The 18,214-nt window shown below is 39.1% G+C and overlaps 1 protein-coding gene across 1 annotated transcript in view; it reads left to right on the top strand.

Moving 5' to 3' along the window:
- The window catches only part of TEC (tec protein tyrosine kinase), a 127,227-nt gene that overhangs the window by 23,325 nt on the left and 85,688 nt on the right, over positions 1–18,214 (top strand). The window contains exon 2 of the mRNA XM_030313905.1: positions 12,741–12,926. Coding sequence (XP_030169765.1) covers positions 12,789–12,926 — 138 coding nt within the window. The 5' untranslated portion in view covers positions 12,741–12,788. The remainder of the gene's footprint in view (positions 1–12,740; positions 12,927–18,214) is intronic.

The following is an 18,214-nucleotide window of genomic DNA, read 5'->3' on the forward strand; positions in this document are numbered from 1 at the left end:
CCAACCTACGGAGCCACCTACGCGCCCCTGGCTATACCATTTTACATTCTCACCAGCAATATATGAGGGTTATGATTTCTCCACATTCTTGCCAATACTTATTTTCCCTTTAAAAAAAAAAAATTCTAGCCATTCTAGTATGTGTGAAGTGGTATCTCATGTGGTTTTGATTTACATTTTCCTAATGACTAATGATATTAAGCGTCTTTTCATGTGTTTATCAGCTATTTGTATATTTTCTTTGGAGAAATGTCTATTTAAGTTCTTTCCCATTTTTAAATTGGATTATTTTTTGTTGTTCAGTTGTAAATGTTCTTTATGTATTCTGGATATTAGACCCTTACAAATATATCATTTGCAAATATTTTCTCCCATTCTGTGGGTTATCTGTTCACTTCTTTGATAGTGTCCTTTAACATACAAAGGTTTTTAAGTTGATGGAGTCCAACTTATCTGTTTTCTTTTGTTGTTTATGCTCTTGATGCCATATGTAAGAAACCATTCCCTAATCTAAGGTCACGAAAATTTACAGCTATGTTTCCTTCTAAGGGTTTTGTAATTTTAGTTCTTACATTAGGTCTTTGATCCATTTTGAGATCATTTTTTGTGTATGGTGTGAAGTAGAGGTCCAAAATCATTCATATCCAATTGTCCCAGCAGCATTTGTTGAAAGGCTATTCTTTCCTCATTGAATGGTCTTGGCACCATTATCAAAAATCAGCTGAGCATAGACATATGGGTTTATTCCTGGACTCTCAATTCTGTATTCTTGGTCTGTATGTCCACCCTTATGCAGCATCATGTGGGACTTACTGTAATATTGTAGTAAGTTTTGAAATTGGGAGTGTGAGTCCTCCAATTTTGTTCTTTTTTTTTTTTTCAAGATTGATTTGGCTATTTATCATTACTGTATGAATTTTGGGATCAGCTTGTCCATTTCTACAGAAAAAAGTCCGTTGGGATTTTGATAGAGATTGTGTTGAATCTGTAGATCCATTTGGAAAAGATTGACATTTTAGCAGTGCTAAATCTTTCAATCCATGAACATGGATATCTTTCTATCTGTTTAGGTCTTTAATTTCTTTCAACAATGTTTTGCAGTTTTCAATGCACAAATCTTACACTTTCTTGGGTAAATTTTGTTCATGTATTTTTTTATTGTAATATGTTTCAGTTTCTCTTTGGATGTATACAAAGTACGATTATATATTGATAAAAATAATTAAAAAATTTTTAACGTTTATTTATTTATTTTGAGAGAGAGAGAGAGAGCAAGCAGAGGAGGGGCAAAGAGAGGGAAAGAGAGAATCCCAAGCGGGGTCTGCACTGTCAGCATGAAGCCTGAGGCAGGGCTTGAACTTATGAACTGTGAGATCATAACCTGAGCTGAAATCAGGAGTCATATGCTTAACCAACTGAAATACCTAGGCACCCCCCAAAAATGTTTTTAATGTAATTCTTCAGGTATTTAATGTAGCCTTACTTTTATTCCAGAAGTCTGGGAGTAAGGATATTAGATTTCTAGTCTCAAATGTATTATTATTGTTATTTTGGTTACATTCTCTTTGCTTTATTTACTCATTTCTAAAATGGTACCCACCAAGGGACCATATGCTCCTTCACATTTTAATTCCTTAGTGATTAATAGAGACACTCTGGAAATTAAAATAATAAGGCTGATAGCAAATACTTACATGCACTTGTGTACCAGGTACTGTTCTGTGTGTTTTATGTTTATTAACTCATTTAGTAAAATTAAATACTGAGTGGGGCATAGTTTTAAAAGTTAAAGGATTGTGCGATTGTGTGTGTATGTGAAATCTTACCTTTTGAGTGACATTTGGGAGAAAAAAACATAATTTTCTTTTCTTTTATTATTTTATTCATTTATTAAAAATTTTTTTAATGTTTATTTATTTTTGAGAGAGAGACAGAGTGTGAGCAGGGGAGGGGCAGAGAGAGGGAGACACAGAATCCAAAGCAGGTTCCAGGCTGTCAGCACAGAGCCCAATGTGGGGCTTGAACCCACAAACCGTGAGATCATGACCTGAGCTGAAGTCGGGCACATAACCAACTGAGCCATCCAGGCACCCCCCCCCAAAAAAAAACACATAATTTTAACCTATAGTTCTCAAAAAATAGCTACAGTGAACAGTTAATTTTTTAAAAGTAAGATATTGATAATAGTATTAATGAACAAAGAGAGGGAGGTAATATTTGTCAAGTCAGTTTTTTTGGGCTTTAATTTTTCCATCTCTCAACCAAGAGGTTTGGAGCCAGTGATCTCTAATTGCTAGAGTGCCCAGCCCTCATTTTCTGTAATCACATTACCCGGATTCGATACATTCCCCTGTCCTCTGTGTGGTGGTTGGGAAGAAGCATGTTGCAGGGGAAGGTTCTTCAAGGCATCAGATCGAAACCCCACTGGAATGTACGCATCATGAAGGCAGAGCCTGTGTTTTCCGTTGCACTGTTGTATCTCTGTCACAGTGCCTGGTATCGAGTAGATTATAAATAAACGACTGAAAAATGAAAGAATGAGTAAACACAAGGCTGGAACTGAAGAATTTTGGTGTCTTAATTCTTTTTAATAGTGAAAATAGCATTCTCTCTTTTCAGAGTATGTGTGTGGATTTGGGTGGGTATGGGAAAGGGGATGGATTATTGAAGTCACGTACACTTAAATTAATAGAAGCTGTTCTTACTGTTTGTCTTCAAATTCACCTTGCATTTTGTGAATGAGCCATTGGTCTGTGATGTGCCCTTGCCCCGCCATCTTCCATGGGTGACAACTACCTCAGCCTTTTAGCCCAACTCAGACATCATCTTCTGATTACTTTTCCATCTTCTGTCTCCAGGCAGAGTTGAAGCTTTATCCATATACGGTATAGGATTTGTCACATGGTAATGAAATTGTTAGCTTCTGTGATATCTGCCCCTTCTCCTAGACTGAGAGCACCTTACTGGCTGCGTCGTATGCTTTATTCTGTGTCCCAGAGCCTGATAGCGTATCTAGCACTTAGCAGATTCTCAGTTAACAGTTCTTGAATGCGTAAATGTGTATCAGCTCAGAACAAAGGTAGGGAACAACCAACTGACCAGCTGTTTCCTGAGTGTTTTCCATGTGTAGGAAATTTTATGTGCATTTACTGATTTATGCCTCATGATACTCCTTTAAGGTTGCTATTATTGTCTTTATTTTACAGATAAAGAAGTAGTCTCAGGGAGTTAAGCACTTTGCATAACGTTAAACAGCTAATAAATGGCAAAGCTACAGTTTAGAGCCAGGCCAGTCAGACTGTAGGTTCAGGTTCCTTCTATTAAATCATGCTGCTTAACCACGAGTTCCAATGTTAAGTAATTGGTGAAATAAGATCGTGGAGGTTGACATAGGGAAAGAAATCTTTAGGTTAATGTTGAAAGAACCGTTATTTATGTCTTTTGCAGCTCCGTCAGGAGACAGATTACAGTTTTCGTAGTTTAATGTATCAAAAGGTATGGGCCTGCTTTCTAAATGGTTGAATTTTCTGTTTTTCAGACAGTAATATGGGGAACAAGTGGGTTTCTAGAATGTGAAGCTACTAGAATTTTAGGGTTACAGATTACGTTACAGATATCAGCTTCAGTGTATTAGTCTTACAGACGACGTTGCAGGGCCCTCAGTGTTTGAGGTTGATCACAGTTCCGTTTTTGGTTAGGGCAGAGAAACTTCCTCTACGCTATGAGGCTCACTCGTGTATTTTAACGGGATTCAGGATAGGGATGGACAAAGACCTGTCACATGAAAAGAGACAAGAGCAGGGGAGCTTGCTGGAAACACTGTCACTTCACACATGACAGATGGATGAGACTCTGGCCCGGGCCTCCATGGTGTGTGAGCTCTAAGCTGTCAGCCCCTGCAGAAAAAAAAACCTCTTGCACTGGGACAGAATTAATCCTCACGAGCATCTCAGAGCAAAAAAGGATCCTGTTGGTTGTATGATGATTTGTGATTCTAAGACCCTGCTGATTTAAAATGCAGATGAATGTACTTTTGATATAAGAGGTTTTTCTTTCAAGTCTATCCAGTGACAGTAAGGGCGACTAAAAACAGTGAAGGTCTGAAGTAGATCCTTTCATTGCCTTTGAGGTTTGGCTTCTGAAGTCAATACCATTAAGGCTTAAATTAAGTGAAATCATTAAGTCCTCTAATACATGTTGAATACAATACAATACGTGGTTGCTAGATCTTGCCAAATATTGTATTTTCTCGTGCTTGATTTGTGTAAGAGTATTCAGAGGGGAAAAAAACTTGGAAATAGGTTTTTGAGAAATTTCTGTTAAACAGAATGATACATATGTATATATACCTTGTATGTACATACTTGTATGTACATACTTACACCTGCATGTTAGCTAATTGTGTTGTGGGGCGATCTAAATGTCTGTATTGCTTATTGAAGAAAACTGGATTTGCAGAGTTTCATATAGCACTGGAAAAAAAATCAGGCATTGATTTTTTTTTTTTTTATATAGGATTTGATCTCCCAAGTAATGGAATTTCCAGGCTCACTGAAATATACGATCATCTGTTGACAAAACATGATATTGAGATTAATTGCTAAGTATCACTCCTAAAGAAGTATCTAGCTTGAAAAACGTTGTGTGGTTAGGGGATGTTTATGAGTGAGAAACATTTCTTTGTTCTGGAGAATGTGATGGACAGTGTAGGATCATAGTGAAGTGAAATTTCTATAAAATACTAAATTTCAGTTTAAACCTCTGACAAATACTGGAGGTTCTCTGAAACCATTCCTCAATTCTCTAACACTTGGCCTGGATTCCAACATCATTCACTCTTTTCTTTCCAAAGGTTTGTACCATGTGTACTGAATAAATATTTTTTTTCCCCATGGAAATGCTCTTTAATTGAATACAAATAGAAAAATAATTCTAGGGGGCGCCTGGGTGGCTCAGCAACGTGGATGGAACTGGAGAGTGTGATGCTAAGTGAAGTAAGTCATACAGAGAGAGACAGATACCATATGTTTTCACTCTTATGTGGATCCTGAGACACTTAACAGAAGACCGTGGGGGAGGGGAAGGAAAAAAAAAAAGTTGGAGAGAGCCAAAGCATAAGAGACTCTTAAAAACTGAGAACAAACTGAGGGTTGATGGGGGTTGGGAGGGAGGGGAGGTGGTGATGGGCATTGAGGAGGGCACCTGTTGGGATGAGCACCGGGTGTTGTATGGAAACGAATTTGACAATAAATTTCATATTAAAAAAATAAAAAAATAAAAAGCAGTGATAAATGTAAAAAAAAAAAGCAAAATCCCTAAAAAATAAAAAAAAATTGAATAAACAAGCAAAAAAACAAATCAGACTTGTAAATACAGAGAACAATCTGATGGTTGCCAGAGGGGAGAGAAGTAGGGGGTTGGGCATACTGGGTGAAAGGGGGTGGGAGATACAGGCTTCTACTTATGGAGTGAATTAGTCACAAGAATAAAAGGCTCAGTGTAAGGAATATAATCAGTGATATTGTCATAGTGATGTATGGTGACAGCTGGTAGCTATACTTATGGTGAATTTAGCATAATGTAGAAACTTGTCAAATCACTATGTTGTATATGTTGTATACCTGAAACTAATGTAACATTGTGTTCCAATTATACCCAGAAAGAAAGTCATTCTTCCATAACTAAGGCTATTTTCTGGTCTAACTTCTTTTTTACACTAATGAAATACTGAAAATTAAAACTCATGGTGGAGAGCCACTATAAAACTTGAAAATGACATATTGAACACATGCCATTTTTAACTTTTATTTTCTGTTTACAATTCTGATTAAAATCAAACAACTTAAAAAAAATTTTTTTAAAGTAATCTCTACACCCAATATGGGGCTTGAACCTACAATCCCAAGATCGAGTCACCATGCTTTATTGACCGAGCAAGCCAGGTGCCCTTAATGTCAAGCAACTTTTAAGAAAGAATTTTCATATGCTTTATATGTGGAAGTCATTATAAATTTTGTTTTAATTTTTTTTTAGTGTTTATATTTTAGAGAGAGACAGAGCATGAGTGTGGGAGGGGCAGAGAGAGAGGGAGACACAGAATCCGAAGCAGGCTCCAGGCTCTGAGCTGTCAGCACAGAGCCCGACGCGTGGCTCGAACTCACGGACCGTGAGATCATGATCTGAGCCGAAGTCGGACGCTTAACCGACTGAGCCACCCAGGCGCCCCTATGTGGAAGTCATTATAAAGGCCAGAACATTAATACCAACTTTTATAAATATGTTGGTATATCTCTAAGCCATCTGTCAAATTCCATTCATATGTCATTTCTTCACTGAAGTAGTCCACAACACTTTGAAGAGAGGTAATTATTTCCTCTTTAGTGGTCACATATTAGCAGTTTCTAGAGGCTACTAGTGTTCCAAAACACTTTGCCCATACCACTTTTATAGCCTCTTAATAGATTATATTGTGGCTCTTTGTTTTTAAGTTACTTGTTCCCACGCCTCCCTAGAGCAAAGATCATATCCTGTTCATCTTTGTGATACATAGTTCCTCATACATTATGGCTATGTAATAAATGTCAGAGCGCATTGTTACATGAATGTCTGAAGCTGTTCCTGTGGACAAATTAGCTCATGAACTGAAAATGGTGAAAAGATGGATGAGTGCAGAAGAGGAAACATTGAAGGCAAGGAAAAAGGTTGGCAGAGATTAGAGATGAATGAAATGAAAAAGGGGTGGTCAAGAATGATATAGTATATTATATGTTCCAGTTACTATTGGTATGTAACAAACCACCTTAAATGTACAGACATTGGGTCCTCCTTAATCTCTCTCTGTTTTTGTTCTTGGAGCTTTTTTTGAAGAAACTTTCTCAGTCTATAAAAAAAAAAAAATGAATGCAATGATGAATTGGATTCTTTATTCCTATTTTAAAACAATAAAAAAAGAATATGTGGACCTAGATGAAGGCTTCATATTAAAAACAATTTAGAATACTGTAGCCTAGGAACACATATTGGTATTTGATTATTTTGTATATAATTTCCAAATTACTTTTTAAAAAATTCTCATGTTTTCTCCTAGCAAAAGATGAGAAATCATTTACCCACTTGAGAAGCTTGTTATTCACGTCTTGTTTTCACTAGTTATTATTTCCCTCCGAAGGAGCAAGAAGCAGAAAGAGAAATACTTGCTGGACATCAGCACATCCCTCGTGGGAGGAGAATTACTGCCAGAATATTATCACTTAAAGTGAATCTACTTACATTTCATAGTGAGTAGTGAAAGGAAAAAAAAAAAAAAAAAACCTGATTCAGACATTTTCCTGAAAAATAAAGTGAAAACATGTTTATTCTATCTCATATATAGCACCACTTAGATTATAATTGCTAACTCTTAAAGTATGAACCAAATATTAGTTGTTTCCTTGAGATAAGTTTTCTGATGAAAATGCATGGCAAAAAAATTGACTGCCTTTACTCTGTATTTGAATTTGTTAGCACAGTTCTAAAGAGGGTCTCTCCCCCCCCCCCCCAAAAGCATTAGAAAGCTTTTATCAGTTTCTACAAAGGTGTATCTGTTTGGTAGGATAAAGGCTAAACCACTACAACACAGAAACCATTATATGAAGTTTCTAAAATAAAACAGAAGTATATTCCTCTCTCATCAAGTGGGTTAGTGAGTCTAGGTTGGTGGGGCAGCTCTGTTCCATGAAGTCTTTCAGGGGCCATGGTGATACCTTGAATGCATAAGGAAAGTTGAGTCTGTTATGTGTACTTCCCAGCTGGTAGTAAGGTGGAAAATGCCCCAAATCCAAGGAAAGTAGCTTGTCTTTAAATTGAAGATGGTCCACATATCACTTCTTCACACATCCCTTTGGCTTTAACTTAGATGGCTGCGCCTAACTACAGGGAAGGCTGGGAAATATCTCTAGCTCATATGTCCAGGAAGAAGGATAGCATGATGGGGCAGGTCAGGGGGCAGGGAGGAAGCAAAAAACAGTCAGCCACAGTGTATCTTAGCATCTTAGTTGTAAATCATGTTTTGATACTTCTGTTGGGTTATTTTATTGTTTTTACAAACTGCAAGGTCCTCATTTACCAGTGGCACTGAGTATGGCTGAAGCAATTCTCCAACATTACTCTCATTCCTGACTTCCTGAAGACCCTCATCTCTTGAATGTTTCATATTATTGACTGTTGCATCGCCTCGTTCAGCAATAGGGAATGACCAGCAAAGAAGCAGAACCCAGTAATGTGGAAGGAATATTTGATTGAGGCCTATGTGATCAGTGATTAATGAATATTTTCATGTTCCAACAACTTTTGCTTCTCTCTAGAACCACTGAACTATGAATGTCCTTATGAATCTCCCAGATAGTAATTAAATTTGTCAGTGCTTAGAGGTATTGCATATGGTTGGTTGCTTTTCTCAAAACTTTTCTCCATTCATTTCTCTTTCTCTCTCTCTCTCTCTCTCTCTCTCTCTCTCTCTCTCTCTCTCTCTCCCCCCCCCCCCCCTCTAACCAGTGGGGAGACCCACCCTCAATCACAGCCAAAGACCGCAGGGGGTCCTGCAGTGTGACACCGAAACCTGTCTTAAAGAGTACATGTTAAATCAATGCATATACCTGTGTTCCATGGACAAACAGAAACAAGTGTCCTTAGTGCAGCCCTGCTCAGTCTATTTCTAGGTTCCCTTGCCCCCAGTCCAGTGCCTTAATCGTCCACCATATGGCAGTGGGCTCGGATAGGGCGTACATGACCAGGAGAGATGAGGCAAGTCAGCTGGCCTCTGCAACTTTTGCCCTTTGACCCAGGAAGTCTTCTCTTCTTCCTTTCCCTTCCCTTCCCTTCCCTTCCCTCCCCTTCCCTTCCCTTCCCTTCGCTTCCCTCCTCTCCCCTCCCCTCCCCTTCCCTTCTCTTCCGATATTATTAGTGGTAAGTGATTATGGCTTTACTAGGTATCTTGATGGTTGGATTCCTCATTGGTCCAGCTTCAATAGGTCAGCAGGAAAGTACTCAAAACTTAGAGTACCATGAGTCTGGTACTCAGATTTGCAACACTGGACAGAGAATGTAGCTTCTTAGTGGTTTGGGTTTCTCATTTGTGAAACAGTGACAGTTTCCGTTACCTACTTCTGAATATTGGTGTTCAAAGACTAATGTGTTAAGTTTTCCAAACTGTATTTATTTATTTATTTATTTATTTATTTATTTATTTATTTAAGTTTTTTTTTTATTTTGAGATAGAGAGAGAACACAAGTGGGAGAGAGGCAGAGAGAGCATCCCAAGCAGGCTCTGCACTGCCAGCGTGGAGCCCGATGTGCGGCTCGAACCCATGAACCATGAGATCATTGAGTTACATTCTATCTTCAGCTGGAAGTCTACGTGAGGAGAATTTTCCTTCGTTTGTATCTCTGTGGAACTTTAGTAGTTTTCTTTGGCCAAGCTTTCCCATTAACCAACGAAGTATTGAAACAACAGAGAACTTTTAATTGTATGGTGTGGAATGGTGGAGGGAGCCCTTCACTTGGAGTCAGGATACTTCTAGTCTTGGCTTGTGTGCCTTCGGGCAAGTCATTAAACTTTTCTGAACCTCAGCTTCTTAATTTGTAAAATGAGTGAGATAGATGATGACTAGCCTTTCTTTCTTTCTTTCTTTCTTTCTTTCTTTCTTTCTTTCTTTCTTTCTTTCCTTCCTTCCTTCCTTCCTTCCTTCCTTCCTTCCTTCCTTTCTTTCTGAAATGTCAAATTGGTTTCCATACAACACCCAGTGCTCATCCCAACAGGTGCCCTCCTCGATGCCCATCACCCACTTTCCCTTCCCTCCCACCCCCCGGCTAGCATTTATTTCAACTCAAATGGTATGTTTCTGTGTAAGGCTATTAATACCTCCCATAAATCATATAAATCTATAAAACATCTCCCTTATAAATCCTATAAAATGCATTTAACATAGTATATTTTCTACTGCCCCCCATGTCGAGACCTTTTGTGTCTAGAACTACAGGTGAGCCACACCCCATTCATCCTTCTGGGCCTTCCAAAAATGTACCTTCCAGTCGGTAACTATGTTATTACTCACTAGCCTGGGAACTATACGTTTGCATATGGCCTGTTTTCCAGGGCATCGCCTGCTTTTCCCTTACAATCCATTGTTTAAGTTGTCATTTTCTTTCCTTTTTTTCACGTTTATTTATTTATTTTGAGAGAGCGCACGCGCATGTACGCTCATGACTGGGGGAAGGGCAGAGAGAGAGAGAATCTCAAGCAGGGTCCATGCTGTCAGTGCAGAACCCAACTTGGGGCTCAGTCTCACAAACTGTGAGGGCATGACCAGAGCCGAAATCAAGAGTTGGACACTTAACTGACTGAACCACCCAGGCACCCCTAAGTTGTCATTTTTACCCTGCATTGAAAATGTGTTGCACAACGACGAAGAGATGATTTCTGAAGAAGTGCTATTTACATGTCAACAGTTTCTAAGGGAAAAAAAACAAGAGTACTAAAATTTTACTTTAGAAGAAGGAGGACCAACTGAGATGCAAAAGGAGCAAGAGCTTTTTCTTTGACTCCTTAACTTAGAATAACTAATGGGTTAATTGGATCCATCACCCAGCTGTTTATTGAGAGGCTGCCATAAATGCCAAGAGTGCTGTAGTTAGTGTAAGAGCCCAATCTCTTCCTTTAGGATAGTGACTCTCAAATCTACCTGCACGTTAAATCATGAAGCCCTGGGCCCTACATCAGACCAATTGAATAAAAATATTTGGGTGTTGGGCCCGGACATTTAAAAACATCTTCCTGTGCATTAAAAAAAAAAAATATTTATTATTTATTTTGAGGAGGGAGGAGGGGCAGAGAGAGAGGGAAAGAGAGAATCCCAGGCAGGTTCCATGCTGTCAGCGCAGAGCCTGACTCAGGGCTCGAGCCCACAAACCATGAGATCATGACCTGAGCCGAAATCAAGAGTTGGACGCTTAACCAAATGAGCCATCCAGGCACTCCCCCCACCCAGGTGATTTTAATGTGTGCTTAAGGTTGAGAACTATTTCCTTAGGAGCTTGAAATCCAGGCGAAAGTTAAAAACTATACATTAATTGCTATAGAACACGGAAGTCTATGATGAGTGATATAGAGATCATGGGTGCATGAATTGGAAGGCATTTAATTAACCGGAGTCATCAGGGAGGCATTGAAGAGCTGAGTTTTGAGCCAGTGGAGTTTTCATACCAACTACTTTGACCGGGTGTGGACTGTTTGAAGAGCAGTGGGAAGGACAGATTGGATGTTAGGTTGTAGCCAGGTTGTGATTGTCCAGTGTCCATATGGGGATTTTGACTTTATCCTGCAGGTGGTAGGAAGGCTTTTGAGGAGTCACTGAGGACTTCTGGTGGATAAAAAGGCATGAGAACTTGGTGTCTTTGAAGATGGATCCGATGGCAGTGAGGGGTATGTCATTTGAACAAAGTGAGACAAGAGCCCGTGGAAAGAAAGACCAGTTGGAAAGCTGCTATCATGGTTCAGATTATAATGCTCTGAGCTAGGAAAAAGGCAGTGGAATTTAAAAAATAATGATAGTAAACATTTGTATGGAGTTTTCATAATCAGCAAGTTTGTTCTCACGTCTCATTAAAATTCACAATAACCTTGGTGTATTTTGTAAATATTTTGTAAATGAAGGAACTGGTATACAGAGGTTAAATTGTGGTAAAGTAACCTTACTGAAATGCGGGTCCTAACTGGATGACGACAGAGAAGTAATAGGGGGTTGCAAGGGCTCTTCTGGGGCATCATGTTGGATGTGGACGTAGTAGAATTCCTAGTGGCTAACTCAGTGTCAAGGCTCTGGCTGTGCTCTCAGGTACCTCCTTATGTTCTTCACATTGACTTCCGTTGCCTCTGTGGTTTGATGTGCAATGACTTTTTATAAATGTGTGGTGAAGGGAAGGGAATAAAAGGCTGTTGTCCATTCAACTTCTATCAGATAAGAATTTTAATGTATTTTCTGAGTATTTTTGGTTTTCAGATAGTTAAATTTTATTGAATTTTAGAAGGCTTAGTCTAGGTGTGGGGGATCCACATACAGGGCTGACCTTATCCAGATGTAGGTTAGCTGTGACCAGGTAGATTTCCTTTTCTCTTGTGGTTGAGACAGGAGCCATAGGGAAGAGAATTATGGGTCCTGGTGTAAACATTGGAGAATATCCTCACGGCTGGGGTAACTAGGATGTTTAATCAGGATTACATCCTTATCAGAGCTGGAGATTGACTCCTATCCATCACTGTGGTAATTCATTTTGTTCGCAAATCCACCAGAGCTGTGTACTCATCTGTTTTGTACACCAGGATCCTGAGGCAACTTAAATACCAGCCTAAATCATCCGTGCATGTGATGAAATGCACTTTTTCATCTGAGATATTTGTTTCTCTGCAATCAGATAGCAGAAGAATGTGCCAGAAACCTATGGGATGCTGGGGAGGTACAAAAGGAATGAATCATCATCATGGCAAATCTTGATTAGATTTTCTTATGAAATGCTGGGAGGAGGCAGGGGAAGAAGAGGAGGTTGAGCTTTTGTGCCCTGGGTAGTTTCAGTCCAGGTGCATAGACTAACGTTCACCGGCTGCAGCCATGGTGAGAGTAAGTGCTATTTTGGTAATTTGGAATGAGAACATCTTTGGAAAATTAAGATGTCCCCTTTTATTTCAACTGTTTATCTTCTCATTTTAGAATCCTGGGATCTTCAATGGCAGGAGACAGAGTGATCAGAAGCCCGAGATGAATTTTAACACTATTCTAGAAGAGATTCTTATTAAAAGGTCACAGCAGAAAAAGAAGACATCGCCCTTAAACTACAAAGAGAGACTTTTTGTGCTAACGAAGTCCATGTTAACCTACTATGAGGGTCGAGCAGAGGTAGGAGACAATAAAAATTCATTCTGCTTTCTGCATTGATAATATTTTATAATATTATTTCCCCCCACCCCAAAATCGTATGGAATACATTTTAGGTTAGTGAAGTTTAAGTAATAATTTTTTATCATTTGGATCTGAATATAAAGTTTAGAATATGGTGAGAAAGTCTCTTAATTATGGTTTCGTGTATATGGATATACTTTTCATATCAGCCTACTGTATTAATCCTTTCAAGAAAACATTTCTACAATGGTTTTATATATATTTTTTTAAGTTTATTTATTTATTTTGAGACAGAGAGAGAATGCATGCAAGCACATGTGCAGGGGAAGGGCAGGGAGAGAGGAAGAGAGAGAATCCCAAGCAGGCTCTGTGCTGTCAGTGTGGAGCCTGATGCGGAGCTTGATCCCACGTACTGTGAGATTGTGACCTGGAAATCAAGAGTCGGACGCTCAACCCACTCAAGCCACTCAGGCGCCCCACCACATTATTCCTTATGAAATCCATTAAATATATTGTATTCATGGATCCGTCCCATAACCTACTGTATTGTGTATCAAAATCTGCTTTAGCTCGTATACACCGTGTCTTTGCCCCTTGCTTTATATGACTAGTTCTTCGTTATTAAGTGGAAATTATTTAAAACTCGTTAGTGATTTCGTGGATCCAGCATATTGCTGAAGTTGACCTAAAGCAGAACTGCTCAACTTTTTTTTTTTTTGTGATAAGCAGCTACTGCAAAGTGCCTTTTATGAGAGGAAGGAGAAGTGGCTTGCTAAAAACCTAGTCAGTGAGCATGTGGCACAGTGAGGTCTTATCAGTTGCTTTAGCCTCTGGGTTTACCACCAGATGAGGCATGTGAATGTATCGTTGCCTCTGGCCGACCATTTTTCTCCTGGCATCTTGGGAATGCGTTATCTAGTACTGCCAGTCCAGCCATGCTCCTCTGGTAGAAGCACTCTTGGATTCCAGGAAATGGATGGAGACCGTATTGCCCTTGTTGACCACATCTGTTATCTAGTTGGTTATAGTAGTTTGCTGGTGATCTTGTTGTTTGGTTTTATTTTATTTAATTCTTCTTTTTCACCTAGAGTGCCTCTCTTAGATTGATTGATTTACTGTTTTTGGTTGTTTGTCTTGTGTGTTTTTGTTTGTTTGTTTGTTTACTCCCACTGATGTCTCTGTGTTTTTGTTCCCCTAATTCAGAGAGAACGGCATTGTTTCTTACTGGTTGTCCTTAACTCTGTTAATTTCTGTTGTGGCTTGTCATGGCGACTTGTGGAATTCTGCAGGTTCATGTAATATAGGACTAAAGTCCTTTATCCACCTTCTTAAATCCCTGAAATGCTCAAGACCCAAACCTGAAAAACTCTTTTAGTGGTAAAACTTGGCCTGAGATGAAGTTATTTTTAGTCTTTGTTTGTCCTAGTCAGTGTGATTTTTTTCTTTTGCATGTGTGTGTGCAGAAATATTAATGTTTTTATTTTTGTATGGTATATGTGCTATATTTCATTTATTAAATCTGAAAAATTTACAATTCCAAAGGGTTTCAAGTAAGACCAGAAATAAGAATTTTTATTTTATTTATTTTATTTTATTTTATTTTTATATTTAAAGCTTATTTATTTATCTTGAGACAAAGAAAGTATGCACACATGCCCAAGCACAAGTGGGAGAGGGGCAGAGAGAGAGGAAGGAAGAATCCCAAGCAGCCTCTGTGCTGTCAGAGCAGAGCCTGATGCAGGCTCAAACTCATGAACAGTGAGATTATGACCTGAGCTGAAATCAAGAATCAGTCACTTTAACTGAGCCACCCAGGTGCCCTGAAAAAAAAAAAAAATTAAAATCTACAATAGATTTTTTAAATATACCTTTTTTATTTTGTTTATTTTATTTATTTTATTTAAAAAAACATTTTTTTAACGTTTATTTATTTTTGAGACAGAGAGAGACAGAGCATGAATGGGGGAGGGGCAGAGAGAGAGGGAGACACAGAATCGGAAGCAGGCTCCAGGCTCCGAGCCATCAGCCCAGAGCCCGACGCGGGGCTCGAACTCACGGACCGCGAGATCGTGACTTGGCTGAAGTCGGACGCTTAACCGACTGCGCCACCCAGGCGCCCCTAAATATACCTTTTTTAAAAGTTTATTTACACTGGGTGTTGTATGGGAACCAATTTGACAATAAACTTCATATATTGAAAAAAAAGTTTATTTATTTATATTGAGAGAGAGAGTGAGCAGAGGAGGGGCAGAGAGAGAGGGAGAGAGAGAAATCTAAGCAGCCTCTGCATGCTCAGTGCAGAGCCTGACACGGGGCTGGAACCCACGAACTGTGAGATCATGACCTGAGCTGAAATCGAGAGTCCCACCGCTTAACCGACTGAGCCACCCAGGTGCCCCTAAAATAGATTTTAAGGGAAAACAACAAATTTTTTGCTGTACAGTAATTATTTGTTGTAATTTGAACTTAATGTAATAAGTCTACGAAAAGAACAGAAATAGAACTGTGAAAGTGGTAAAACATGGTAGTTTCTTAAACAAAAAAAAAGCCTCAGAGCCAGTATTATCTGCTTAGAAATATGGACTGATACAGTTGAAACATGTTGCAATTATTAAGTCACTTTGAAGATGATAAATATACAAGGTTAAAAATGCCCTAATTATTTTAGATTAAGTGGAGTAAAGAGAAGTAAAGAGTGGAACTCTTTTTATTTCAGAACCTGGCCCATGTCTTGTCTGGGAGCAGCCTCAGCCACTATGAGAACCAGAAAGGACAGAATGAGGAGGTTGTCACAACACTTAAATACTCAGCTTTGGGCATTCAACATCAGAGTCCACCTCCTTTCTGGCTGCTAACTGGTCCAGGGAGCCTAGTCCTGCTTTAACCTCCACTCTGATGAGCTGGGCATGTTAATCCCGCCTGGATTCTTTTTCTCAGGGACAGACGTTCACTAGCATATGTAGGACTTTCAGCTTGAAACATGGTTGCAGATTTGTTTGCCTCTCACAGTTAAAAATAAATCATTGTCCATATTAAAAAGCTGGGAATTTTAAGAGAAGAATCTGAATTTTTGTAAAAATAAAAGTCTGACAATACTGGGCTGAGTTTCTGCATGACAACTCTCTGCCTGGTTTCTAGGTAAGCCCGAGAGTGCCCCACTTTTGTGTTTCTTCCCTGTTTCGGTTAATGTGCTCAGTTCTCTGTTTTCTATGGATAAATATTCCAGTTTCCATCTCCCCAGTCCTAGAAGCACTGATCCAAAAATGTCTGTGACTTGGGTAACTCATAAGAATCAATAGGTATCAATATTATATATTTAAATATATATATTTAATACCTATTGATTATATCGATGTAATTATATTATAATATATATAATATATATTATTATATAATAATTATATATTATATTGATTTTATATATATAGTCAAAATCTAAGACTAGAGGTGAATTAGAAAAACCATAGGGACCATTCAGGGGTTAGGATAAATAGCCCTAGAGATATTTATTTTAGTGGTTCATAATTCTGTTTTTAAAAGAAAAACAGTGGGTAGGCTTTTGATTGACCTAGTCACTATGATTCCTAGTGTCTTCATGGCAGTTAAAGGCCATTAATGTTTTATTAAAATCCTCAGTTAATCATAATGTGACTCAGATGTCCATCTTCCCCTGGGTCTGTGAACCCCAGCTCCTCCAACATGAAGGCAACAAGCTTTTCTTCCTATTAAATACAGTTTATTGTGCTTTTTGAAGTATGCTAAGAAATTCTGTTCTAGAATGATGAGAAATTCAGTCCTGCTGTTTCTTCCAAGTCTGATATTGGCAGAGTTGGATTTCAGTTTCTGCTGTGGGCTATTCCTTGGTTTGTCCTCCCTTGTTCTCATTGCCCTCAGTTAGCTCGTGTTTCTGTGCATTCTAGTGAACTGAGAAGAGATCTTCTTGGCAATTTATATTCTTTGCTCTTATTCATAATGACATAAAACATAGGTCCTTGGGGTTTTCATAAGTGATGTTGTTCTCTGGTCACGGAACCAAATGACACATGGGTTAGACCCCCTGACATGCCAGGGGAGCCTTCATGTGGAATTGAGATGGGATTCAAGGAAGAGCAGGGCTGGAGCTTAAACAGGAAAAAGGTCTCTGGTGAGAAAAGGAGAGGAGAGATCTCTAGATGTTGAGATTTGGAATAACAAGAAAAATTCAAGTAGTGTCTAAATCTACAGTTATCATTAGCTAAGACATCAGGAACTTGTTACAATTGGACCTTGGTACCAAGGTACTAATTTGGCTGGTTTGTTGTCTGTAATACTGTTCCAGTATGGAAACTGGCAAATCATTTATAAAGTGAAAGAGTAGGGTCACTGGTTGTGTCAGGGATCCCCAAGGCTGTCCCCAGGTTTGGTGATTCACTAGGAGAACACACAGTACTTGGCACATAGTTGTCCTTATGGCTATGATTTAAAAAAAAAATTTTTTTAATGTATGTATTTGAGAGATAGAGAGAGACAGGGTGTGAGTGGGGGAGGGGCAGAGAGAGACCTACACAGAACGTGGCGCAGGCTCCAGGCTCTGAGCTGTCAGCACAGAGCCCGAGGTGGGGCTCGAACTCATGAGCTGTGAGATCATGATCTGAGTCAAAGTTGACAATTTGCTGAGCCACCCAGGCACTGCTTTATGGCTATGATTTTTGACCGTGGAAGGAGACAGAGCTAAATTATCAAAGGGAAAAGACACTTGGGGCAAATCTATAGGAAACCAGGCACAAGTTTGCAAGAGTCTTTTCTCAGTGGAGTCTTCAAAGTATGTGCATAATTCTTCTAGCACTCACTTGTGGCAATAATGAAATGTTGTCTACCAGGGAAGCGCATTGGAGACTTAGCACCTTTTCATTGGAAGCTGGTTACATAGGCACCCTTTGTCTAGCATGTACCAAAATTCCAGACTCCGCAAGGAAAGTAGGTGCTCAGCATTAAACCATGTTGTTTGTTCAAACAGTTTAGGCACAATGAGCTATTTTTATCAGTGCTGGGAATGGTAGGACCCTCTCAGAGTCCAGGTTCCCAGATGCCAGCCAAGGACCAACCTGGTAAAGAGGCCTTTCTCTAAGCCACTAGGTCTCTAGGACTATTGTGTTAACTCTTTTCTGCACATTAGTAGTAATAGTGACACAAATTATTGAGTACCACATACAGACGAGGCACGGTGCTGGGTACTTTACATACATTATTTCCTTTATTCCTCAAAATAGATGTTTTATTAGTTCCCCCTACTTAAAAAATGAGTG

This window comes from Lynx canadensis, chromosome B1 (assembly GCF_007474595.2).
Source record: "Lynx canadensis isolate LIC74 chromosome B1, mLynCan4.pri.v2, whole genome shotgun sequence".
Taxonomy (NCBI): Eukaryota; Metazoa; Chordata; class Mammalia; order Carnivora; family Felidae; genus Lynx; species Lynx canadensis.